The sequence below is a fragment of the Maylandia zebra genome, linkage group LG17, assembly GCF_041146795.1.
Source record: "Maylandia zebra isolate NMK-2024a linkage group LG17, Mzebra_GT3a, whole genome shotgun sequence".
In the NCBI taxonomy this organism is placed as follows: Eukaryota; Metazoa; Chordata; class Actinopteri; order Cichliformes; family Cichlidae; genus Maylandia; species Maylandia zebra.
In genome coordinates, this window is record NC_135183.1 from 33,810,786 (window position 1) to 33,837,367 (window position 26,582).

Below are 26,582 nucleotides of genomic sequence, written 5' to 3' on the forward strand. Positions count from 1 at the left end.
ATTGCAGTTCTACAGGTTACAGAATTACAAAGTATTTTTCACCGGACTGTGTAGAGTTCTGTGAAAACGTACTTTTTCACATTGCTACAGATCTTGCATTACAAACTGATTTATATAGGGAGAATACCAACATGAACCTTTGACCCTCCTTCTTGCCTGTCTTTCACATACTTTATTTAGAAGGTCCATCAGCCTCCATTTACACATTTTCAGTGGCTTCTCTTTTCTCAATACTCTCCTGATCGTTTGAAATTCAATTATGCTAATGACGACTGAGGTCGGAGACACACAGACACTCTCTCACTTTTTTCTATTTTCTTTACTCTGCCTGCGTATTTTTGAGAATAATTATTCTTAAAAGCATATCAGGGGCAGTAATTTGTACATTTTGAAGTGTGTTGGATCCTGCTGTCACTGTTAAGAGGTTGCAGATACTGAATAGACAGTGTGACGTTGGTTTTTCAGGGGTATTCCAGACCTCAAGCTTTCTGTTTATAAAAACGCTTTGACTGTATAGTATAGGTGAGCATTGTAGTGTACCCAAATCATGCAGACGTTTCAGTTGTGACAATAGCTAACCTACAATGTGATGTTATCCACATTCAGGGCTTAAACCTTTTTAAGTTTTCCTTTTCATATGTAGTTCACACTGTTACACAATTCTAGTTTATTTTTAAAAGCGAGTCCTTGATTTCAGAGGTAAACAAAAATGGTCGAAAAACAATGTATTAACTGCAGGTAAACAAGCGCAACATGATCTTTAAATGTACTGTAATGAATATCATGTTACAGCACAGAACTGTAGTTACACTGCTGTGAAAAGCACTTGGCAGCATTCTCAGGTCTATAAATAACTATATAAATCTCACCTCTAGATTCCACACTATATTGACAACCTAAAATGGCCTGCCAGCCTAAAACACCACTGATTTGTCACTCTGTTTATGCCATGGTTGTTATATTCCACTCTATATGTTCTGTAATATCTTTATATCAGCCACCACCAAATCTAGTCGCATCATTATCTTAATGCTGTATTGTCAATGATGACCCAAGTCACAGTTGTTTGCCGGTGATAGTTGGCATTACTTCTTCCCACATCCTAGTGATATATTCAATACAAGCATTTAGATATTTGGATTACATCTAGATCTTAATAACAGGTAAAATCGCTACGTGAAATTACATTTCACTCCAGATAATTTGTAACTGAAAGCAACACCCATCTCCAGTCTGAGCATTACTCCTGACCTCCTCTACAGCAAACTCCAGCAAAATTCACTGAGCTTCTTGCAATGCAGGAGCTGTTTCTGTAATGCTCGGAGCCAGTGAACTAATAATACCATCTGGCCGAGTCAACTCGAGTGTAGTTGAATCACTCAAAAAACAGACACAAACAGTGAATTGAACATGTTGTTTCATGAGGTCAGCCGCGTTCTGTTCTCCAGCACCTCTGTTTTGTTTTTTTGTTGTTGTTTTGGTTTTTTGGTCTGGGAATGGAGCCCAATCCAGCGTTTGCATTCACATTCTCTTGAGTGTTAAGAAATCAAGGGAGGGCTGCTGCAAACATCTGTTCCTGGAAATTTATCAACAGACTTTTGGCCTTTTTTATGTGCAGTCAGTTCAACAGTGTGTCTTTTTAAAATGAAATGTGGCCCCTGCGGGACATTCAGGGACACTTACTATTAACGCACACATGCACACACAAAAATCATAGGGTTTTTTTATGCTTTACATTCACACAAGTCTAAACTAAGAAAAGGGACAGAGTGTTTGCATGATATGATATCACAGTTGCTGACCGAGAGGCACAAAATCTTAAATGTTAGCCCACATTGTAGACTTTTAGCTCACTGCAAGGCAAGATCATTGACGAAATCATGCTGGATGTGAAGTGAACTTTAATTTCCTGGAGGGAATAGGAACTGTAGTAAAAATAGTAGACCACAGCCTGCTGTTTCAGCTCAGATTATTTCCTAAACACAGTGGTCACTTAATTCGATCTGCATTAATGTCACTTATTTACTTTACAAAAGCGTTCTTTTGCTCTTGCTTCTGTTGGTTGCAGTGACTGATATTGTTTTAGGATATTCACATAGCGGGTAGGAAAACTGAATTGCCTAATGTACTGTAGAGAACAAACTGTTTTGTAAATGTATTATTTGACTTGATGAGACTGCCTCGGGTAGTTGTGTACTTCCACTGTTTGGCGAAGCTGCGGCTATCTGTCAGCACACTAACTCCATTATCACAACAGTAATTTCAGCAAAAAGTAAGTGGTTATTTTACAGAGATAAAAAGATCAACAGTAATATTGCTTATACCATCAAGTTTCTTTAAGTGAGTCCACTTCTTAGTGCAGATATATTTCACTGGGATTGCTGTGTAAATTGGAACATGGTTTACTGAGGTGGAGGGAAAATACCTGTTAAATCATACGCCTTCTTCAACAGGCCGACATTTAATGTCACTAATTATACAGTAATTTCAGGAGGAGGGAATGAAAAAAGAGAGAGGGGCACAGGGAAATTGTAAGGCACAACTGGAGAGCAGGCACAGTGGGGCTGAGATACGATGGCCATTATAGCGGTGGCAGCTTTGGCCAGGTTGAGGACATGGAGGTCATTCACAGTGGGACTTGGCCACACACACACACACTCTCACCTGCCAAAAGGCAAAGGCAACTTCAATAGGCGGGCGAAACACGGCTACAAAAGGCAAGAGGAGGGCTGTCCTTGGCTGTGGTGCATTCAGCAATGTCATCTGCACAACAGAGAGATACAAACAATGCTGACTGCAGTTATGAAGTCCTGCTAACATGGGCGTTATTCTAAATTCTGCCAGCCGACCTCCAGTCTGCCATATTTAACTAGCTCTTCTTGATGGTGGACCAGTGGCAATTATTTAGTTCCCATTTATTAAACACTCAGCAGTGAAAGTAGTAGGTTAGATTAAACACACCTCATTATAATCACTGGGAAGATTTTAACCTCTTTTCTTTGGACAGAATCGCTGGTATTTCATTGTGTGAGGTGCAGCACATTCAGGTGACCAGCCATCAGCCACACAGAAACACAAATGTGTATGCCTAACAAGGTTGCTAATATTGGTGTACTTAACATTTTTATAACTAAAAATATCTATTTACAGTATGATAACCAATAACATCCAAAAAGGGAAATGCCATTAAGATGATTTGAAGTAAGTTAAAAATGTTGACCATGTTAGTAATCTGTTGCAAAAACGTATAATCATGTCTCTGCTGGAGCTTCTGTTGGCAGCCACTGCCATCACTCACTACCTAATACTTCAGCCACACTAGGGAAAAAAGGGATTTGAATCCATGGCATGAACGATATTATTGTGGCTGTGTTCAACAGACTTATGATTTTGTTACTTTTGAGTTGGTTGCTCTGAAGACAAGGACCTGGTCTGTGACTATCATTACAGTCTTTACAGGAACTTGGTAGGTCACAATGTCATGTCAATAAGATGGAGTCTGCAATCAGTCTGTTATCAGTTTAAGACTAAAGGTCAAGTTGGCAATTACATGCAATCAGTTTGTGACAATATGGTGATTAACTGTGGTAAATCATAAAAGATCACAAATCTGTTGTCGTATGTTGCAAATCTGTTATCATGATGCAAATCTGTTACCGTCTACATACAGAGAAATGCATATGAACTACTTTCATACTTTCATCCAGAACAGCCAGAACCTTAGAGATTTTAAACAGAAATTTAGAAACTAAGACAATGATTTCAATGCAAAATACTTAAAAAAGTAGACTGCAATTATTTTCAAACCTTCAGTTATCTGACTGGCAGGCAGTCTGAGTGGGACCATTGTTGTTTGGTGATAGGCTGCTTCCCACAAAGCAACCAGTGCAGATAGTAAGTGGTGGCTGCAATTGCTACACAACGCAACAATTACTTTTTTTCCAACAGTGGAAGAACAAATCTGGCAACTGCAGATTTTTTCTAGTTGCAAGAAGGTTGCTGTTCTGTTTTTATTCTTGTGTGACGATTGTGTGCCATTTTAAATGCTGTGCTCTGATTTCTCCTCTGGTAAAGGCTGAGCCCAACATATTCGGAAAATGTGTGAAATTAGAAAAGAGGCCCACATTATAAAAAGGCAACCTTCTGTGACAGATAAGGACAGGGGTACACTGTTAACCATTAGCAACAAGAACCATATTCTCCTCAAAAAAACAAACAAACTCTTGTATGCCTTGTAAGCATAAAATTATGGATCCAGTATATCTTATATCTAAAGGGTGAGTAACTTTGGGATGTACTCTCAACTGCTGTTTTCTGCAAAAAATCAATTGTTCTTTTCCGGAAGCGTTTTTACAGATCCTGAGAGCAACATCTGAAACATGATGGGCATGTAGATGGTACTGAATTTTCATTCCCATTCCCTGAGGGAGCATTTGGCATCTCTAGCTAAGGTCTAGATCAAAAGTCTTGTGGAGTGGCATTCATAGACTGTAAGATGCCAGCATACCTTTCCACCTTGAACAGCTTTTCAAGTTCCCTACTTCTTGAGCTCTTCTTATTTATGATGGTGGGCATGAGATTTGGAAAAGAAATAGTGGAGGAACTCCAGAAGTGCTTCTGCGGTGACTACTGAAGTGGAGAAAATGATACATTTGTGGCCATAGTGATGGCTATATAGCACATATGCGAAGTGTGCAAAGGTTTACAAGTGTCTCACTATTCTACTCATAACTGAAGCACCATTGATGAGCTATGTATGGTTTTAGCCCATGCTTTCAAATTGCTTCTCTGTGCTGTCTGAGTATTAAATGCTTGGAGCTTGCAGAAAGTATGAAGAGCCTTCGACCATTTCTATCTTTTTAATGATAGAAATTGCTCTTGAAGTAAAAACACGTGTGCTTTGAAGTTTTTTGTTTGTTTGTTTTTTGAAAGGTAAGCTACCTGTTATGAAGGTTTGCATGCTAGCAGAAAAGGTTCAAAATTCTTAGTAACTTGCCAGCTGGGACAATTGTTGTCCTGTGTCCTGGTCTTTCTCATTTTTATTGCCATTTTGTTTCTGCTTTGTTATCATCCTTAAATAAATAAAAAAATAAATTTTTTATTTATTGTAAGACTCATTGCCAGCATGTGCTAGTCTTCTGGGTCACAATCAGTCTAACAAATCCTTTGTTAACAAATCCTTTGTTAGACTGCTTAATAGTTCAATCACACTAGTAAAAGTTGAATGTCAACCTTCCTGTGGCTACAAAAAAGGGGGGGAAATGGTTGCTTGCCCAGATTTTTTTTTCCTGATTGCAAGTAGTTGCTGCAAAGCCTTTCAATTGCATAGAGACCACTAAGCACTTTGAGGTGAATACTGTCATGTGCTTCTGTATAAATAAAACTGAATTTTAATGAACTGAATTGGGTATAAACTGATTGTATTCTGGTTATTTTCCTGTATAGTAACATCTGCTGCAGACAGTAGCAAATTTGCGATTTTTGCAGATTTATCACAGTTAATCACCATATCATTGCTTTATCATACACAAGACTTAGTCATTGTAAAGCTGTCCAGAGCTTTGGTTGCAAGGTGGTTGGTATGTGTCATTATAGTAATCTCCAAACCAGATGGTAGACACCCGCGTGAAGGGGATCATCAAGCTGGAGTCCCACGGACTTGGTTGCCCATAAGACTGGCAGCTCACGAGTACCAGGTGGCCAACTGGAATGTAGCTCTTACTGTAGCTGAAGCAAAATGTTGGGATTGGGGGAGTTTAGTGAAGCCATTAACAAAACAAGACGTTTGGTCAGCCACAAAGCGACTCTGGCAAAGATGACTCAGGAGGGGAAAGCAGTGCTCTACTCACAGGTTATATAGTGATGCTGATTTCAATGATGATATAGACCAGGGGTGGTGGTGGGTTCAGGTCACTGAGGATCTCCTCAATTCCACTGCCATGTCAACATGCCACAAGCAGATGAGGTAGACAACTCGCCAATCACTAGGAGAGAAATGCTGGAGTATTGTTCACTGGGGTAAATAACTTACTGCAAAATCACTTAAATAAGTGGCAAGACCCCTGGAGTGGCTAAGATTCATCCTGAGTTCCTTAAGGCTCTTGATGTTATGAGGTTGTCTTGGTTGACCCACCAACGCTGCATGAATATCAGGGACTGGACTGTGCTTCTGAATTGGCAGTCTGGGATTGTGGTTCCCATCTTCAACTATAGGGTTTCCTGTCCAACCACAGCGAGAGGTTGATCAGTATTCCCAGCAATTAGACATGTTCCCAGTGCATGTTGGACTCTGCCAGGGGTGCCCTGTGTCACTGATTCTATTCATCTCTTTTTTTTTTCTTTTTTCTTTTTTTTTGGAGATGATGTAGTTCTGTTGGCTTCATCAGGTGATAACCTCCATCTCTCTTGTTGTGGTTAAGAGAGGGCTGATTGTAAAAGTAAAGCTGTTTATTTAACAGCTGATCTACATCCATATCCTCACCTATGGTCACGAGCTCTGAGTAGTGACCCAGAAAATTAGACACAAGCAACGAGGTTTCTCCAGAGGGTAGCTTAAGTCATGCAAGAAGGACTCTTGGGTGCCTCCTGGATAAGGTGTCCTACTGGAGGGAAGCCACAGAGTAGATCATGCAAACATTAAGTTAGTCTGTTTGTGACCATAGCAATCAGAAGGAGGTTTTCAGTGCAGCATCTTCTTTTTCATCAGTTTTACCTGTTGATGGCCAGCAACTTCCAGAAACCACTCACCAACAGGTTTTGAGTACATATTTTTTTACTAATGACCTGAGGTTGCCAGGGTTGGCCAACCAGTCTCTAGTCTACAGGCCATCACTGAATATTAAGGAACAACGCATTGCTGAAACTGCTCCAACACAGTATTCACTGTGTTTTGTATTTAAAGAGGATATCACAGCGACTTTAAATATAAAAAAAAAAAACATTTAAAAGAATTTTCATTATGCAAAATAATACATGTTAAGTGACTATAGCATGATATAAGGAACAATGTAAAGTTAGCTAAAATATTCTCACACTTCACTCTTTTGTCATTTTGAATTGTTACGGCAGCCTTGGAAGAGAATCTGCCTTCCCTCATTGACTGGCACTGCAGTCATTTTAAATTGAGCAATTCTGAATCATCCATGGCCCAGTGGAGTGTTAAACATGTAGTTTGCAATTAAGCGATGATAACAAATGCGGCATTAAAACTCTGGGGCATATTCTGTCAGTCCCTGATAAATAATATATTTAGATTGACTGAAGGGGATGCTTAGTGACTGTGTTTTCAACAAAAGCATAAACAGGCAATTTCAACAAGAAAAATGCCACTGCCTGTGACTGACAGAGCCATGTGTTAATATGATTCTAATGCACTGCAGAGACATAGAAAAAATAACTAGATGGAATGAATTCATTTCAGGGGATGCTATAAGAAAAATATCTACATCCCAAATGTCAAACATGATATTGAAAGAAGATGGGGTGTCAAAAGCAGCCTGACTCGTTCAACTACATCAAGGTACCTTGAGTGTGGTGGCCGTTAATGTATTCCAAACACCAAGACAGTTTCTTAGAGACCAGCTGTCCCTGGCTGGAGCCCAACCGCCAATCATCTCGCAGAGACAGACTCATTCCAAAGTTGAGCCCAAGGCGGGGTTGAAGCAGAGTACAAACAGGAACCCATATGGGAAAGAAACGAAGGGCATAAAAAAAGAGAAATAAAATGTTGATTCCGGGAAATGAAATACAGCCCCTGGTGAAGTTAAAGCTGTGTGTAAAATACCTCTGGCTTTCACAGTCTTTGATTTATTTGTTGACCTTAAAAACATAGTAGGAACAAATGAGTACATGAAGGATGCTCCAAGAATGTCAAGGCACGTGTGAAATCACCATTTTTTTCTTACAAGGTTCAGCACAATAAAAATGAATTAATCGAGTTAAAATCTTTCAAGTAGAATCAAATTTACGCACACACACACACACTCTGTTAGCACTGCATTTGAAAAACTACACAAATGCTTTGGCATTGGCACTGACACTTGAAACACTTGAAAAGAAATTGGCTTATGCCACATTCATATCATGTGGCAGAGAAGGTAATCATGCCTTTGGTTTACAGCTACAGACAATATAAAAAGATAAAGGAAGTGCGAAAGCAACTTAAACCTGCATTCTTTCTACCTCATCTGCCTATCCATCCATCCATCCATCCATCCATCCATCCATCCATCCTCTTAGGCTTAACCAATATCTCTGGTTTAAAAACAGACGGTGGAGCTACCATGATGTCACCCATTGTTTTGTGGGGGGTTTTTGAAGTCCCATTTTAAAGTTTCAATATGAGGAAAATTGAATCTGCTTTGTTGAATGTTTCTCACTCGTGAAAAATGATGGACTTCATATTATTTGGAAATATCCTTATAACCCTCAGATGAACAGCAACTATTGCATCTCTAAGATAACTGCTAATGTCTTTCCTCCTTGACATAAATGCTCCAGAACAGCAAACTGCCAAAGCTTCAGCATTTATAGAGGTGCTTACATTTGCTGATGATCATTTAATCAAATGCATTTTATTAGCAGCAGCTGGCTGCTACTTAGCCTCTTAATTCCTGTGGAAGCAGTAAAGGTGTACGTAGTTTTCCACAGGACTGAATAGAGTCGTGTGAAAACTTTTTTTTTCTTCACACGACTGGATCATTTAATCCAGTTTTTTTCCTTACTTTGGAAAGCTAAGAAAGCAGGACACAAACCTCCCGGGTTTTTTTAGTATAGAGAGCATTATATCCTACGCGGCCCTCTTTGGGATGTGTAGTTCTGCAGCACCTTGTCACAATAACTCAGCTATGAATGGGCAACCAGCATTACGAGAAGGTGTTTAGTAATGTGTCATTTAATAATAAAGAATATAAGAGTAGTTAGCAGAACATCTGGTAAAGGTCTTAACTGCATTTTATACAATTAGAGAAGGCGTAGTGACAGAACGGTGTCACAGTGTTTACTGCTCCTTCTCCTATGGGATCCACTCTAGCGTTTGTGTTCTGAGACTTCTGTTTAAATGATAGTGACCCCCCCCCCCCCACCACCACCACCACCACCACCACAGGAACAGCAGAAGAGTGAAGGAGGGGTGGCATCGATGGGGGTGGGTGAACTGTCCTTGAAACAAGAAACAATGGCTTCAAGTGGAATGTGACATGTATCTCCAGGGTCTGACAGTATTAATCTATCTGCCAATCACCACAGGCACCCAGTCCAGTCCAACACCCCCAGAGTGTGTATTAATTAAGATGCTGTCACACTAAACGAAGAAGTATTTCGTGCACAACAAGACAGTATCTCTAAAGTCATTATCCAGGCACTATGTGCACAGCTGACTGCTTTCATGACATTATTCAAGTGACATTTTTTTCGCATAATTCTTCGGTGACATTTATATGCAGGATAGTTTTAAGAAATGATGCACTGCAAATGTACCTGTCAACACTAGTCTGTGTGCTGTTGTATATGTACAAGGCTGTAGTAAAATCATTTTCTTTTATATAAATTTGTCGTTGTGTAGCATACTTTTTTACTTTGTCAAAGAGTTTGTAGGGAACAATTAGTATTCAACATTTTTATCAAACCAAGTCTTTAATCTTTAGGGAGATGGAATTGAGGGACATTGTGAGCCAGCTGACCGTGTTTCCACAGCTCAGCTATATAAAGAATGTGGTAATGTGACTCAATGACAGCGACTTGGCAAAAATGAGGCTACCTTCCTCAAGGGTCCCTGTCCATTTCAGATGATAATTGAAAATAATGTAAAAATAGTCCTGTGCTGCGGACATGGGTTAACTCTCACAGGACAAGGTCGAACCCTCTCCTTTTACTTTAATTTCCACATGATTAATTACACACCCTGAGTTATTTTTGTGCAACGTGTTTTACAAGTCATTTCAGATGTTCTACGTTTATTCCTTGAGCTAATTTGATGAAATAACACAGGGGAACTGGTTTAAATAATAAACGTAATGAGACGTCCATGTGTTACACAAGATAAATGCGAACACAGATGCCTTGTTCACATAATGCGGCGTGGCTGTTTCATTTCTCCCTTTCCGACCTCCGTCTTGACAAATCGACATGATGGCTCTAAATCTGATCATCTCTAAGCTGATTGTTCTCCAGAGATGCATAATAGACAGACATTCTCAGACTGTGAAATCAAAATGTTCACACCAATCAGCTGTCAGAGTTCAAGTATATCACATGTACGGTTTTGTTGCTATGGACACAGCTTCTATAAAGAGCACTGGTGTCATAAATCCTGACACAGGCCTACGGCTTGATTTCAGATAACTGCTCTGACTCTTGACTCCGAGACATTTTTCACCCAGCAAAGTACATTTTTATCAAAAATCAATCAGGAAATGAATTATTCTTAGATTAGAATGACTGTTTCAGCCCCTAATCTTCTTAGAAATCCATGATACGGCTAAAGGAATCCCACTTTGATTTTTTGACTGATCAGAGGAACATGATTCTAATCTTGTGGTCCAATAGGATTACTTAAATAATGAGCATGATTACACATCAACACTAAACTCTTACTGTTACTTAATTGAATCATTACATGTAAAACCTGACATATTTGCCCTCAGTAAAGATTTTAATTCAACATTGTGAAGAGTTTTGCATAAAATGGTACTAATGTGCCTAAAATTGTGATGCTTTTATTGTTTCAGGCTACGTAATTAAACCACAGAGCCAGATAACGGCACTCATGTTGTACTGGTGACATAATTTGTCTGTAATATTACCAAGTTCTTGCAGAGTTCCCACTATGAATGAAGAAACTGCACATTTAAAAAAAAATTTGCAAAAGACATCATATAAAGCTGGGCAAAAGTCTTGAGCCACCCCTTATTTCTTTATATTTGCCATGAATACATATAGAGGAGGTAAGAATAGAGGACAGCGAAACACACAGTGAAACACTGTCAGTCATGGATTGGTCTCCCCGAAGCACAGATCTCAACATTACTGAACTATTTTGGGATTGTCTTGACAGAAAACAAAACAGTCACTGTGAACCCCGGTTGGAGATGGAGCCCACAAGGGACCAGCCAGTGGGGGCACAGCGCTATAAATAGGTAAAGGTCAATGGTCAGCAAGTTACTACTTTGTTGGACACTGGCACACTGGTAGGCTTATATGTTTGATTAAGCATAGTCTGGTATCAGTGAACAGTGTGGATTATAGCAGACAGGAAGAAGTCTTACGTGTGCATGGTGATAAGCCATCCAAGGAAGAGCTTTGAATGCCCTTCAAGAAGCCTGGAGAACAGAGTTATTATATTTTTGTAATTTCTAATTATTTGGTTCACTTGGTTTTGACTTTTTGCATTTAACTCAGTTTAGTTTCAGTTTGTTTCCAGAGTGAGTTTGCTGATTACAGTTTTTATTTTTTGAAAATGTTTAGATTGAATTTAGTCTGGGTTTCTGCAAGACTTGGGAAAATCAGTATTATCAGTATTACCATTTAATTTTTTTTTTTTTTTTAAAAACATAAGTTTTTTGAAAGCAGTTGGCTCACAGTCTTCTCTATAAGACTGCCAGATGGTTATCTACTGATTGGAAGGTTGGTGGTTCCATCCTTGGCTCCTCCAGTCTGCATGTCAAGTATCCTTGGGCAAGATACTAACCCCAAGTTGCGCTCTCTGATGCATTCATAAGAGTATGAATATGTGTGAATGTAGTTAGAAAGCACTACATATAGAGAAAGTGCTTGTGAGAATGGTGAATGTGTCATGTTGTATACAGCACTTTGAGTACTCCAGGAGAGTAGAAAAGCACTATATAAGAATCAGTCCATTTACCATTTATATATCAAAAGCCTCATAAGTCACGTTTTCATAAAAAAAAATTAAAATTAACAAACACTAAAACTAGGGATAACTCCTCTTTATTTTGTATTTCAAAATCATTGTTTAGTTTTAGTTAACTAAAGGAGAAATCTTGCTGAGCCAATCCTGCTACTACTGTTACTACTACTACTACTACTAGTACTACGGCTACCATTAAAGAAATTACAAGAAAGGTTGCTTATGAGAGTTCAGGCTGTGTTGAAGAATAAAGGAGGTCATAGCAAATATTTACTTGCAAGCTTGTTAGAGTTGTAGAACCTCTATTCTCATTTTATATACTGTATTTTAGTCATAGTACATATGAACTTCAGTAAATCGCTGCACCTATTTCTGATTTTTGAGGCAAAATTTAAAGAAATGAGTGATGACTTGGAACTTTTGTATTTATAAAAGAGTACAAAATATTTCAAAGGTCAGTTCAATTTAAAGTCAAATTTATCTTTTTATCTGGCCTGTGATGCTGTTATTCCAGTGAGCTCCTCAGTCTCTAAACTTCTGGCTGTAGATGTTTGCTTCTCTTGAATGCAACGGCACATTAGAGAAACTCAGTAATGTCTTATTCTGTAAATCATGGCTCAGTTATTCCAAACAAACAAAAAAATGAAATCCGTAAACCTGTTTGTCAGCAGTTTCATATAGGAAGTATGTTCTTTCCACTAAGCTGCACTGTATAGCAGGTTAGCTCACATTACAGCTAACCCAGGTAAGATAAGATAAGATAAGATAAGATAAGATAAGATAAGATAAGATAGAACTTTATTAATCCCTCGGGTGGGTTCCTCTGGGAAATTCGATTTCCAAAAAGCACAGCACCGACAGAAGTTACAGTTACAGAATATTATATATATATATATATATATATATATATATATATATATATATATATATATATATACACAGCAAAATCCGAAGTGTTGATGTGAGTTAAAATTACTGGTGTTAAAAATTTCGAGTTGAAAAGTGTTGGTTTGAGAGTTACAGTAACACTAACGGTGCTGAAAAAGCTCTGTAGCCGGAGTTATTTCAAAGAGTCAATACTATAACACTCATTTGGAGTTGATTTCCACATCCGGGTTTTTCGCGCTCATGGGCATGAGGAGTCCGCCAGAAGTTTGCTGTCAAGATCGAGGAGGTTGTTCAGGTAAGAACTATACAACAAGACCTATGTTATTTTATCATTATTAAATATTGTAACTAACTAGCCTATAACATTATTTATCAGAAGCATGCAATATTTTCCTAATGTGGAGTGTATTCATCTGCGGTAAGAGATGGGATTCGTTAGCTTAGGTAGCTAAACTATCCTCTATAACAAGTTAATATTGCAGCGAAAATAAATGCGTGCTTAATATAATTCTCAATTCTAGTTAGTTCTAATGTCATAAGAGAAATGCTTTCCAGTGTTCAATGCTTATTAAATGAAACGAGGGAGGAGTTAGCTATCCTCTGGATATGTTAAATGTAATGTTAAAATTTGAATTTGTGGTAGCCTAGCTGGCAGCTAAGACAAATGCGTTTAGCCCACTGCTTTTAAGGGAAGCGAACATTCGCCTCAGAAATATCCTATTTAAAAGTGAACTAAACAATCACATGGAGACGTTCAAGTCAAGTTTTGGAAAGCGTCAAGATAGGCTAATTACACGTGCTACCAGCGAGTTTAGCAGTAGCCTAGCCTACAAATCTTTGAAGTGGCAGGGGGTTATGGAATTCTGTTAGATGTTAGTGACCAAGCAAGGCGCGCTGCGTTTGTGCATGGGTTGCTTGCTAACGGTTAGGATATATCATACATGTTGTAGTAGGGCTGCTCAATTAATCGAATTTTAATCACGATTACGATCTGGGCTTTCAACGATCATTAAAAATGACTGAGCCGATTATTAGCCCCTCCCTCGTGCTTTACTCTCGCGCTGCTCCGTGTGGCAAATCGAGCGCACCTCTCTGCATTTCGAACACGTGTCACAACAATTAAGAGGACCCGAGGGAAGCTCGGAAAGCTAAGCAGAAGTTATTTGGAGAGGAGAGTGACTGCCGTTGGTTGAAAAGAGAGGTAAAAAAAACTTCAGTGGTGTGGAAACATTATGGGTTCGCGGAGTCAGACGTGGATCAAGTAGACATAGTGTGTAAACTTTGCTACAGTGTTGTAGCTGCACCACAGAGCAACACTGCAACGTTCACTAAACATAGATGTTTACATTTTTCATTTATTTTTTATATTGCAAACATTTGCACTGTTATCAGTATTTGCACACTATTTTATATTATTTTTTGACAATCTTTAAAGTCATTAATCAATACATTGTTATTGTTAAATAAATATCGTCAAATAATCGAGATCCCAATTTCAGTGAAAATAATCGTGATTATCATTTTTGCCATAATCGAGCAGCCCTATGTTGTAGTAGGCCTAATCTAAGGGAACATTTTCCCCTTTTCTACAGTTTTAGTGAAATAGGCTACCATCCAGTGTTTAAGACAAAGCGGTATAACGACTGAGGGTCGTTGACGTCGCCTCCACTGATAATCCTAGCATGTCGTGTCACAAAACAACCACCACAAAGTAGCAACTAGCCAGACGGCTGTGCATGTGTCAGAAACTCCCGATATAAATGTAAGACTTGCACTCATTAATTTACAGTATAAGGGATATTTGTTGTCATAAGTGAAAGCGTGATGAAGGCAGGTGTGCGTTCAACAGGAAATTTTATGTGGATTATCATCCTGACATGGTTTAAACAGAGATGCTTTTCCCCAAGTAGGCTACAGCGATTTACTTGCAACATAGCAGAACTAAGTATCTAGCCTGCGTGCAGACGAGAAGATCGCCGTTGTCGTCTTATAAACATGTGGATGGGTGGATAATTCATTGGATGCTATTTCTGTGTACCCAAGTTCAGCTATTTTAGTGCGCAGGGGGAAGCCAAATTATGTTCCTGAGGTTGAAGTGGTCTGTCACCCCTTCACAGATCATCACACAATGTATAGCCTAATATTTTCTTAAAGTTGTCCGGATTTGTTGCCACTTAAGCTATGGTTTAAATATATGGTAAAAAATATTCTGTGCCCCCTTCTCTCCACCAGGTGCTGTTGTAAGACATGTTGCTGAAAGTGAAATACCTCAATGTAAAGAAGTACATTAAATTGCACGCAGGATTCACTTATCTAGAATTCATCAGTGAAGGTAAGATAACCTGGCAGAACAAAATTTGTTGCACATGTATCAGTTCATCATGTTTGCATCTCATCTATTTAAAAAACGAATTAAATGTTAACACATTTTATTTTAATGTGTGACATTAAAAACAGTACAGAGCAGTAGGCCTAGGCCTATATTGTTGCTGCAGACTTGTCTAATTTAACCATTTTAAAGACAGGTAAAACAGCTGTTAATAAATATTAGCTAAATAAAAAAGTCAAAATTAGTTTTTAAAAAAGTTTTTCAGGCGTTTTAGGTGACATTATGCTTATCTTTTTGTAAAGCCAAAACCAAGTTTGGACTTCCGGATGCTGCTGACCTTGATATTTTCGATGAAACTGACACAGCTGTCGAAGAAGACATTTTTCTGGAGTTACTGGAGGCCCAACCAGACCTATGCCTGACAATACGTGAAAAGATTTCAGATGAAGGTAAATGTTATCATAACTTAAATTTTCAGAGTATAGCCCACTCAATGTAGAGCCAAGTTCTTTTGCTCTTGATGCAGATGACATTGACCTGTCTTCATGCAATATACATGACAGTGGACAGGGCTGGGTCATATTTGTATAGAATGTTGTCTGAACATGAACATTGAAATTGTGTTATTAATGGCATTGTGGAGTAGCCTAAAGAAAGTTAACCAAATCATCTCTCCCAAAGATTTTTGTCCTTTAGCTCATTCCACACCATCCTCCTCGGATACATTATCTTCCCTCACGGACACTATATCACTTTCATCAAGTGACAGTGACCTCAGGGAAAAGGGCATTCCTGCAGGCCGCAGTAGATCCAGCAAAGACAGTTCTGCACCAAATGTTTCTGTGTCAGAGGCTGCAAAAGAGGTAATTGAGAACAGAAAATGTCTTTTGTATTTTTGAGTTGACACCATTTATACTGTAGATTGTTATACAAATTGAAATTCAAAACATGGTGGTTCCCAACTTGCCATGTATGAAAAAATGTTAGTAGAAGTTAGTGCTTCTTGCTAGATATGTCTTTCACAGGTTTGTTGACATTCCTCTAAACTTTCACCTTTACTGACAAACAAGTTTTTATTGTTATTATTTTCCCTTTTATATGAGCAGATGGTTAAAAATGCCTTGACTAGGAAACCTGGTGGAGAGGAAATTCTTGAAGAATACAATGCCGAAAATTCACTGAGCCACCGCACCCGGCGGCAGCTTGTTAACATATTGGCAAGTGATATGACTGAGAGACATGGGTAAGAGTAATAGTACCTAATAAAAAAGTAAAGATGGGCCATATGGAATATTCTTGTAATGTATACTGCAGTAAAGACACATACTTCTGATTTAACATTGTCAATTGTATTTCCTCTATAGCAGAATTCCCTCCCGTAAGCAAAAGGAGAAATATGCCCTTGGAATAATTACACTCTTTCCCTCATTGAAGGATCCATTTTCTCCAAACGGCTATGTAAGTCATGCAGTGATTGTAAAACAGCACATTATTTAGTTTTCATCATGGAATAATTACATCAGCTAAATGATTTAAAAGAAAAATCTTAATTCCTCTTTCGTAATAACTATTGTCATGAAACTGTATTGAAATTGTGGATGTTGTTTAACATGTATTGCACCTGTTACATGATAATGGTCCTTGGGTTTCTTTTTGCTGAATCTGCAAAGTCTGTAAGATCGCATTTGATGTTTATTTTTCATCTATGTTTAAATGTGACAGGAGCATTTCTACGACGGAGTGAAAGGCACTGGATATATAGCGTGGCGCCTCAAAACCATGTCCAGGTCTACAACCAAACGGCCAGTGAAGGAAGTCCCAGTGCATCAAGAACAAGGGCCTAAGCGCAGAAGATTAGCAACCACATTGCCTCAGCAACTTGATGGAGATGCCTGCAAGGAGGCCATCTCATTTCTTGTTCACTCTCCTGATGAAGCAAGTGTATTTCAGAAGATGAAAATGACGTTCCAACATCGCCAGGATCTGGTGCATGATCCACAAAGAACTGCAGATGTCTTCAAAACATTTCCACGCTTTTTGGATGTCAAAGGACTAGTAAGTCAAATCACTTGATATTTTCAACTGTTAATCCTTTTTTTTTTGTTTTGCTGATGTGGATGGCAACAGTAAAAGATGTGATCATTGGTCATCCCAGTCAGGCTATATCCCATATTGGTCAAAATCACATTGCAATGTAAACAATGTTGAGCACTGTCTTTATGTCCTGTGTGTATGATGAACAGGTCAATCAAGACTTCCTGCTGCTGTTTGGTGCTGAAACAGCCACCAAGTTGCTTGAGAAGTGGGACATGTCATTCAAGCCAAAGGTTATTAAAGAAGCCAAACAGCTGACTCAGTCAACTGACCTGTGTCGTTTGATAAAAGCTGCTGAGAAACCAACAGAGAGTGATGTAAATGGTAGGCGTCGCACCATGCTTGTTTGATTTTAATAATATTTATTTTTACCTGTCATTTTGAAATTGTTTTATAAATTCAACCATACACAGACTGGGACAGTGACATGGCCTCTCTGCTGCTACTCCTTCAACTTTTGCCACCCACAGCTGGACGAAAGAGGAGAACCAAAATAAGTCCAACTGATGCAGCACACAAAATGGTGCACTTTCACAAGGTAAATATGTTGTCTCACTTTTTAAAATCCTACAAAACACTTTTTCAGTTTTTGCACTTTTTAGTTTTCCTCTCCATGAAGTATGTGTCTTAGTATTTTGTAATAAGTTAGCAAGGCACATAATGTGAAACTGAATGAATGGTTCATACTCAGCAAGTATAAGCTAGGCCTATATGTCAATATCTCATTTGTTTTTAGTCATGCTGCAGCATTGATGAACACTTGCAAGCAAGAGATGGTAAACAACCATACATCCTCGCTGTTGGTCGAACCCAGAACAGCATTGACACCTTCTACATCGCAGTGGACAAACAGCTCATCCCCTGCCAAGCCACCAGCTCACTCAGTGCTTTTGATGAACTTTTCAAATCCCACTACGTGTTCAACTTATCTTACGACGAGTCACTGGTTCATCTCTACAGTTTTGTGCAGACCACCATATTCAACATTGATGCCACCTCAACAGATGAGTCACCACGTGTTCGTGAGTTGCGTGCCAAAATGTTGAATGAGAACCATGTTTAAATGTTTTATCTGTCAAACTCTGCATAGCACCAGTCAGGCTTTGATAAGTCATTTGCGACTAGGTCACAGTTTTTATCCAAGCACCAAATTTAAGTTGGCTTGTTCACAAGATGGTTGCAGCCGTCAGTTCACTACATATTCTGGTTTAAAAAAACATTTAAATAGTGTTCATGATGAAGATTGTTGTCAAAGTGGTGATGCAGAACCCTCAGAGTCATTTCAAGCTGATTTTGACAGATTACAAGATACAGACATAGCAGTTGCAGGAACAAGTGTTACTCAGAGCCTAGAGGTTGGGTGTTCTGAAAACAATGGGTCAGGTCAAAGAATTAAAAAAAATTCTGAAGCAATTTGCACTAAAATTATTGGTAAACTCAATGGTAGTGGTTTGGCAAATAGTTTTGTGTCATCACTTGTTTGTGATTTGGAAGATTTTGCAGATGGACTGCACTGTGAGTTTAAACATAAAGTACTGAACGTTGTGCCAACAGAAAATCCTGTTAGATCTCCAGTGGAAAAATGTCTTGAGACTTTTGACAATCCAGTTGAGAAGTTCGACACTGAAGCTAAAAGAAAGTCATATTTCCGTGAAAAATGGGGAATTGTGGATCCAGTGGAAAAGACTTTAGGAATACGCTATGATACAAGGTTAAATAAAAAATCAGGCACTTATGACCAGGTACCAGTAAAAGACACTTTTGTGTACATTCCAATTTTGGAAACAATCAAATTTATATGTCGCAATTCTTATATTTGCGAGCTGCTTGCTAAACCATGTGTATCAAAAGAAGACAGATATGAAGACTTTTGTGATGGGAGTTACTATAAGTCTCATCCATTGTTTTCAAAACCACAGACTTCTTTGCAAATTCAGCTTTATTATGATGACTTTGAGACTGCTAATCCACTTGGTTCCAAACGTGGTGTTCACAAAGTTGGTGCAATCTATTTTGTCCTCAGAAATCTGCCTCCAAAGTTAAATTCTGCATTGATGAACATTCATTTGGTTGCATTGTTTCATGCAGAAGATGTGAAAAAATACGGCTTTGATCCTATTTTACAGCCTCTGATTGATGACATAAAGTTTTTGGAGAGCCATGGCATTGATTTACCCTTCTCATCTGAAAAGGTCCATGGCACTATATGTCAGATAACTGGGGACAACTTGGGGATGCACTCAATTTTGGGTTTTGTTGAGTCTTTCAGTGGACGTTACTTTTGTCGTTTGTGTTTAATTGCAAAACAGGATGCACAGAGTGTGTATACTGAGGATGATCCAAAGATCATCTTACGAGGGAAAGAACTTTTTGAAATGCACTGCAGTGAGTTGCAATCTGATCCTCAAAAGCTACATGTGTTTGGCTTAAGAAAGAATTCTACACTGAACACTCTTCAATTCTTTCATGTTTGCCAGAACTTTTCCTTGGACATTATGCATGATATTCTCGAAGGGGTAGCACAATATGAGATAAAGTTACTGTTGGAATATCTGTCAGACAATTTTCTGCCGAAACCTGCTCTTTTGTCACGGATCTATGCTTTTGACTATGGCTACTTGGAGAGCAAAAATCGTCCAACAAGGGTGAACTTAGACAGTAGTGGTAATAGTATAGGTCTTAACTCCATTCAGACTCTTTGTCTGATAAGAAACATTCCTTTAATTTTTGGTGATATTGTGCCAGAAGGAAATCAGAACTGGACTATGCTATTGCTATTGTTGCAAATAATTAACATCATATTCTCTCCATCTGTTACACATGGCATGACTGTGCTTCTAAAACATTTAACAATGGAACATCATGACTTGTTCAAATTGTTGTATCCAGGTAGGAACATGATTCCCAAACACCACTTTATGTTGCACTACCCAACTTGCATCAGAAAAATTGGGCCATTATTGCATGTATGGAGCATGAGAGGTGAGGCTAAACATAGGGTGTTCAAAGACACCCTTAAGAACTTTAAGAACATCACAGTGTCACTTGCCAAAAAACATCAAACATCCATAGCATACAAGTGGGAGACATGTCCTTTAAGCCATGTTGAGTATGGGCCCTTGAAATCATTTGATGTTGATAGTGAGGAAAATAGTGAAATGATCTCCCTAGGCTTGCCTGCTGTTGCAGAAGAGGCTTTCTCTGCTAATTGGGTTAACATTAATGGGACTGAGTACAGAACAGGATTGGTCATTTGTTGTGGTTCTGAACATGAGATGCCGGTGTTTTGCAGAATAAAAACAATAGTTTTGGTCAATAGTCACACCTACTTCATAGTTCAGAAGCTTGTGGTTGAAAATTTCAGTGAACATTGCCATGCTTATAAAGTGTTTGAAACGGATGAAAAAGATGTTGTTAAAGCAGACTGTATTGAAATATACAAGCCCTTTGATTTGCAAAGTGCTTATGGTGATGATGATGGTCTGTACATTGTGCCATTATTTTTGTTGTGAACGTATGCTGTATGGTGCTTGGAATTTAATATTTATTAAAATTCTTATGTGACCAATTTTATGTTTTCTCCTTTTATCCTGTAAAGGGACTTAACAAGGACTTTCACTGAATGTAACACAGTAGTCATACAGTAATTGCACTTTAATGCATTTTTGTATTCAGACAATTAATACAGACTAGTATTTAAAAGCTCATATATGTCACTTTAAAGTGCCAAAATAACACTGTAAAAGTTACAGAATAACACTCTAAGTGAAAACAGTCAACACAATCCAGTGTGAAAATAAACACTTAAAAGTGTCATAAATAACACCATAGTTGTTGTGTAGTAACACCCTCAGTGAAAAGAGTTAACCCAAGCCAGTGTAAAAGTGAACACTTATCAGTGTCCTAAAACAACACTATAAATGTTAGGTAGTTACACTCTGAGTGAAGACACTTCACACCATACAGAGTGAAATTTTAACACTATGGGTGTTATATTTTTAACACTACAATGGAGTTAAAATAATAACACTTTGCAAAGTGTTACTTTAACTCTAAACCAGTGAGAATTATATAAACACTGGAAAAGTGTTAACTTTAACACTATAGGAGTTGAATTAACACTGGAGATTTTGCTGTGTACACACACACACACACACACACATAAATACAGAGACAAATATAAATAAAATATACGAAGGGGATAAATAGAATAAATAGGAATAAAAAATAAAAATACAAGTGAATTGCACATTTCAAGTATTGAGTCTATTGCACCATTGACTATTTACAAAAAGTATTGCACAAGGTATTGTACAGTGAGGTGAAGAGGCACTACAGCTTAGTTGTTCCCCCCTCCTTTGTCCTCCTGTTTCCCCTCCCTCTCCCCTCCAGAGAGGAGTTAAACAGTTTCATGGCGTGTGGGACAAAGGAGTTTTTAAGTCTGTTAGTTCTTGTCTTGGGGAGAAGCAACCTGTCACTGAACAGACTCTTCTGGTTGTTAATGGCCGTGTGCAGAGGAGGTAGGATGCCATTAATGTTTACATCCACTCCCAAGCATGATTTTGGGGCGAAATCCCCTTTAATACAAAGTAAAACTATCTATAAGTATGGATTTAGCCTATGATTGACATGAGGTGGTATTCATGCCCTTTCCAGATCTCCTAAGCATTTATTCAGCAACACTTCAAAGCTTCCACAACACACTGAGTGGGTGCATGATTAATGTCATTTACTGCTAACCACCCTTACTTACTAATGTACGCACTGTAATGCACTCTAACGCTCATCTCTCTTGGGCTTTAAAAGGCTTTCAAGTTGCTGTATTTGATTTCAACAGGACTTTTAATGTGTCTTCTTTCCAGTGGTAACTCGCAAATGCCTTTAGCCCCCGCTGCCTCGCATTAATGTTCGCTCTAAAGCTGATGTGATTGAGCAGTCCATCTTGTTACAACTTCTTCAGCATATTCCAGGCTTAGTTCATGCCGGCAAGGGATATTCAGATGAGCACAGCTCGTGATTTTTCATGCAGTCATATGTTAAAACCCCAGTATACTGGAAGCTGCCATATGTACTGCGCGTGTGTGGACAGAGGTAAAGGGAAGATGGGGGAGGGGGGAAAGAAAGTAATAATAAAAGTTTTAAGTGGCTCAGTCCCTTACTGCAAGCAAGATCAGTCAAACTTTGAAGTTGGAAAAGAAACATCCGAAAATCAACAGCCCCTGTAATCTACAAACACAACAGAGACAGAGAGTTGCTAGCGGGAGCCAGTGCCAAGGGGAGATCCAAGGCAACTTCAGATTGTCGGTTCACACACAAATAGGCACAGGCACTCACTCCTACTCTCCCAATCCTCCTAAGAAACATTCTCACAAACAGTGAGGCGCTCACACACACACACACACACACAAAGACATCACTTTTCAGGCACAAATGTGTGCCTTCACATATACGCAGGCAAACTACAGAGTACAGACCAGTGGGGTTTGTTGTCAAAATATCATAAAGACAAAGAGCCAGCTCCCACCGGGAAGACTGAATTTGATCAAAGCAAAGCTTTGTTCCAAGTCAGGATCACTTTTCAACTTCTTAAGCTAATGAACAGTTTATACTGGCTAATGAAGCCATCAGTGGCTAATAAGGATGACAGTGTTTTTGTGTTGTTCACAGCACATTCTAAGAATAACATTGTTAAAGCGCTGCTGTACAAACCTGAAGCAGCAAGAAGTAAAAAAAAAAAAAAAAAACAGGAAGATGATTTTACAGTCTATTTCCCATCCCACTACAAGAACAAGCATGTCGAGGATAATCAATGCTCGCATATTTTTGGATCATTTTATTTCTCCCATATGCCTATTAGTTGTGAGATACGTCAGCTGTAGAACTGTACAGAAAATCTGTCGCCCACATGCTGCGGCTGAGCATCGAAACTGCCAACCTACCACCCCCAGCAGTCCACTTGGCCATATTGTTGATGTGCTATAAAAATACAACTGTAATTGTCCATTAATCTAACATTGATCAGCATTCATTACAGTGCATGTAAGAGGGGGACATTGAATCACTGCATGCATTATATTACATCATTTTACACAGAAGCTTGATTGCTTGGTTTATAAGAATCCTGCATCTATAATGTTGGTGTAATTCTTGTTCAGGGAGAGTGAATAATTTTCCAGTCTGTTTGAAAATTAGCTTCAAGACTAAGAAAATATGGTACGTATGAGAAAGCTGTTATATGCTGCACATGAATAAAATCAGAAATCTATTTAAATATTAGAAGTGCATTTTGTGGCTTTCATTCAGTGGACTCTGTTCATTTTCAGGGTCTACAATATGTGTTAGGATGCCTATCAAGAAAGTCTAAATTAAGGTTGCCTTTCAGTGTTTAGGTCACATGATCAGACTATGTTCTTTTACATTTCAATTTAAGTTCTCAGTAAATGTAGGAAGCAACACTCACCGCTTGCACAAGGAAAAACAAATACACTGGCACACTTTCACTGCATCTGTGAGCTTGCAAGCTTTTTTCAGTAAGGTCTCAGTGTAGCATACTTTTACTTTGTCAAAAAATCATGGTCCGACTCTGACGACAATCATTCTCAGGCAGGTTGGCAAAGCTTCACAAATAATTGTCATCTAATTTATAAATGCAGACAGATTGCCAACATGTTGGCAATCAATCTGAGCCAGTTTGCCAACTGGTTGTATACTGATCATATTCCCAGATAAAAGCAAGGTTGCTGAGAGCCTGTGTCATTTTGTGGTTTGATCGTAGTCCTACAATAACTACGTATGTCACTGTTTCAATAAGCAGAGATCATTAGAAGGAACTGAACATGATTTATTGATAGACAGAATACAGTTAAGTTATCTGGCGAGTCTGGAGACTCTCATAGCCCATCAGAGCAAAACCCAACCCCAGCAGTGATAGAAATTATGGTAGCACCTCGCAGAGTCTAGATGCTGGTAGTGAAGATAAAGATGGAGGCTTGGGTGGAGCTTGAGTAACATGGGAGAAGCAACGATGTGGAGGACCTGGTAAAAAAATAAAATAAAAAATACAAATATTCCAAAGGCAACAAGTACACAAAGGTCGGTTTTTTGATCATGCTGTCGTCTCCAACCACAGTTTTTCTAGTCTTTCTAGTGTGATTGTACCATAAGAATGTTGGGGTGATGAGAATTTCTTCACAATGTGTATTACTGTAATATATATACTGTAATATGGGCAGGAAAAAATATTGGGGATTCATCATAATATAGTATTATATTGCAGGGCCACCAGTTTGGACATGGCACTGCTCAGAGGAAAAAGAGGGCTACAATGTAATTAATGTAATGCAGATCCTTGTTGTGCTTATTTTCTTTCATATATGCTGAGCTTTCTTGTGGGTTTTATTACTTTACTGAGATACTTTTCATTAATTTGCTTTAATTTTATCAAACTGATTATTATCTTGTCTGCTTATGTGATATTTAACTGCCATCAGCTTCAAAGTTGAGATAGTTCAGGCCGACCAAAGGACAGCTGCAAATGACTCCAAATAATATTTCTGGTTTGTAACTTACAACTTACTCATGCAAACTGATGAGAGGAAAATGTGGATATTAGACAACAACATAACAGGATGTGAATGTAAATATGCACAGCTCGGGGGGGATTTTGTGGCGATATAACACCCCTGTAAACTGCTCAACTTACATTCATTCTGGAAAAAGAAAAAATATATACATACAGAAAATACAGAGTTTCTTGGAATGCATTAAACAAGTTTTTTTCAGAGTGAGTGAGAACTGCACTGTCCTTTGGATAAGCACGGTTATACTGTAAGTTAGATCCTGCACCACCTGCCAATCTCTTCTCGGTAATAAAAGTGTGTTTGCTCAAACAAAAGACGGCGCGTGCCTTTCCTCTACGTCGACATAGCAAAAGAGAGGGAAGTCACAAATCACTTGTGGCCGAGAGACAGTTTTACTGCGGCAGTAACTCTCCTTCTCCACGGAAAACACACACACTAACACTGCGGACCGATCGCAGCGGCATGGTTGCTAGGAAACACCTTGGGGCCAGCTCCCTTAGTATCTGACCTGATTAGTTAATTGCAAAAAGTGAGCAAGTTGCAAAATTGCTCCGACTGTCATTGACTCACTCAGGCTGTAGCTCTCCAGTGTTTAGTAGGAGATTGCCCTATAAAATCACCTGCTTTGTTTGCATGTTTTAACCCATTAAGACAGGTAAATAAATTGTCTGCCGTTGCACAGTACCTTCAACGTACCAAGCTGACAGCAGTCAAGATAAAATGGAAAAGTTCTCGTAATATACCTGCTCTAAATACCTGATCTAAATGGGACAGGATAGTGTCACTTTGATCAGACACCAAAGTTTAGATTTGATAACATATATTACAAATAGAAAAGGAAGTGCACTAATGTAGAGTTATCTAACTAGTGTATTCTCTAATCTCAGCATCCATCAGGTGGTTGAAGTTGCCTTGAACCAGAAAATGACCTTCGCCTCAGAAAGGAGTCATTGGTAAACCAATTAAAAGGAAATGTCATGCTGGTAATTGCATCGTACAATGTGAATCATCCACACATGGTGCATTGCACTGAATCCAATGACGGGGTGATACAGCATGTGGCATTGAAGTCTCTGTCCTTTCATGTCCTCCTTCTCACGCACTCTTTTGATCTACGCATTTCTATTTTTTTCCCATCCTATTTGAAGTTATTGGTTGTTTAACATCGTAGCGAGGAATCTTTCTTTTACATTTTTCTCCATTCCATCCATTTTCTGCCATTTACTCGGGTCCAGGTTGAGGGAGAAGCAGTCGAAAGACAGATGCCTAGACTCACCTCTCGCTTCCTGTACACTGCCTCCCGCTTTCTAGAGGGAAACCGTGGCATTCACCAGAAAGCTGTGAAACACGATCAAGTTATAGAACTGCTTTTATCTGCGTTTAGGCAATTAGTACTACTGCACCCATCTGCAAAAACTATCTCCATACCTTTTGAAATGTTTGCTTCAAAGATGGGGACCACGTCTGAGACAACTCACAGTCAGTTGTTGTCTTCATAGCGATTTTGGTACATAAAGACAATGATAAAAATAGGGAAAAACAGTTGGTCTTGTTGAAGTTAGCATATATGTACAATCTGTTTACAATATTAAAAAAATGAACTATGATAAATCTCCAGTATCTTGACATCTACATCAAACGTGTATTGTTGTACCAGAGCCAGGGATGAGCTTGCCATAGGCTAACTGTGTGGAATTTTATGTCTGTGAAAGTTCTCAGTCATCCAGGTCATCGTAGTCAAAGGAGCTTGCAAAGAAAAGCGTCTGTCTTCTTTAAGTTGCTTGAAGACGTTTCACCTCTCATCCGAGAAGCTTCTTCAGTTCTA

General features: G+C 38.7%; 1 protein-coding gene and 1 long non-coding RNA gene across 4 annotated transcripts; one reads left to right on the forward strand and one right to left on the reverse strand.

Annotated features, from left to right (window-relative positions):
• Positions 1-12,813: 12,813 nt before the first annotated feature.
• Positions 12,814-20,748, forward strand: LOC106675933 (uncharacterized). 3 transcript variants are annotated; one of them, XM_076875921.1, is made up of 10 exons: positions 12,814-13,049; positions 14,987-15,086; positions 15,386-15,532; positions 15,765-15,946; positions 16,190-16,326; positions 16,448-16,541; positions 16,806-17,138; positions 17,327-17,501; positions 17,591-17,715; positions 17,914-20,748. In XM_076875921.1, the coding sequence occupies exons 2-10, from the start codon at positions 15,002-15,004 to the stop codon at positions 18,238-18,240; spliced, it is 1,605 nt and encodes a 534-aa protein (XP_076732036.1). In that variant the 5' UTR covers positions 12,814-13,049; positions 14,987-15,001; the 3' UTR covers positions 18,241-20,748. The 3 variants fall into 3 exon arrangements, with proteins under 3 accessions (XP_076732036.1, XP_076732038.1, XP_076732037.1); XM_076875923.1 differs by having other exon boundaries at positions 16,451-16,541; XM_076875922.1 differs by lacking the exon at positions 12,814-13,049 and having other exon boundaries at positions 14,698-15,086.
• A 3,330-nt stretch (positions 20,749-24,078) lies between these two features.
• Positions 24,079-26,244, reverse strand: LOC143413215 (uncharacterized). Its single transcript, XR_013093840.1, has 3 exons — positions 26,186-26,244; positions 26,034-26,095; positions 24,079-24,212 (listed from the first exon to the last, which is right to left on the reverse strand). It is a non-coding gene; the product is annotated as an uncharacterized LOC143413215 (long non-coding RNA).
• Positions 26,245-26,582: the final 338 nt, after the last annotated feature.

Excerpts from the sequence above, each read along its gene's own strand:
- LOC106675933 (XM_076875921.1), top strand. The coding sequence starts at position 15,002 with ATGTTGCTGAAAGTGAAATACCTCAATGTAAAGAAGTACATTAAATTG. Across the intron at positions 15,087-15,385 it reads TCTAGAATTCATCAGTGAAG|CCAAAACCAAGTTTGGACTT; the intron begins GTAAGATAACCT and ends CTTTTTGTAAAG. Across the intron at positions 16,542-16,805 it reads CATTTTCTCCAAACGGCTAT|GAGCATTTCTACGACGGAGT; the intron begins GTAAGTCATGCA and ends TAAATGTGACAG.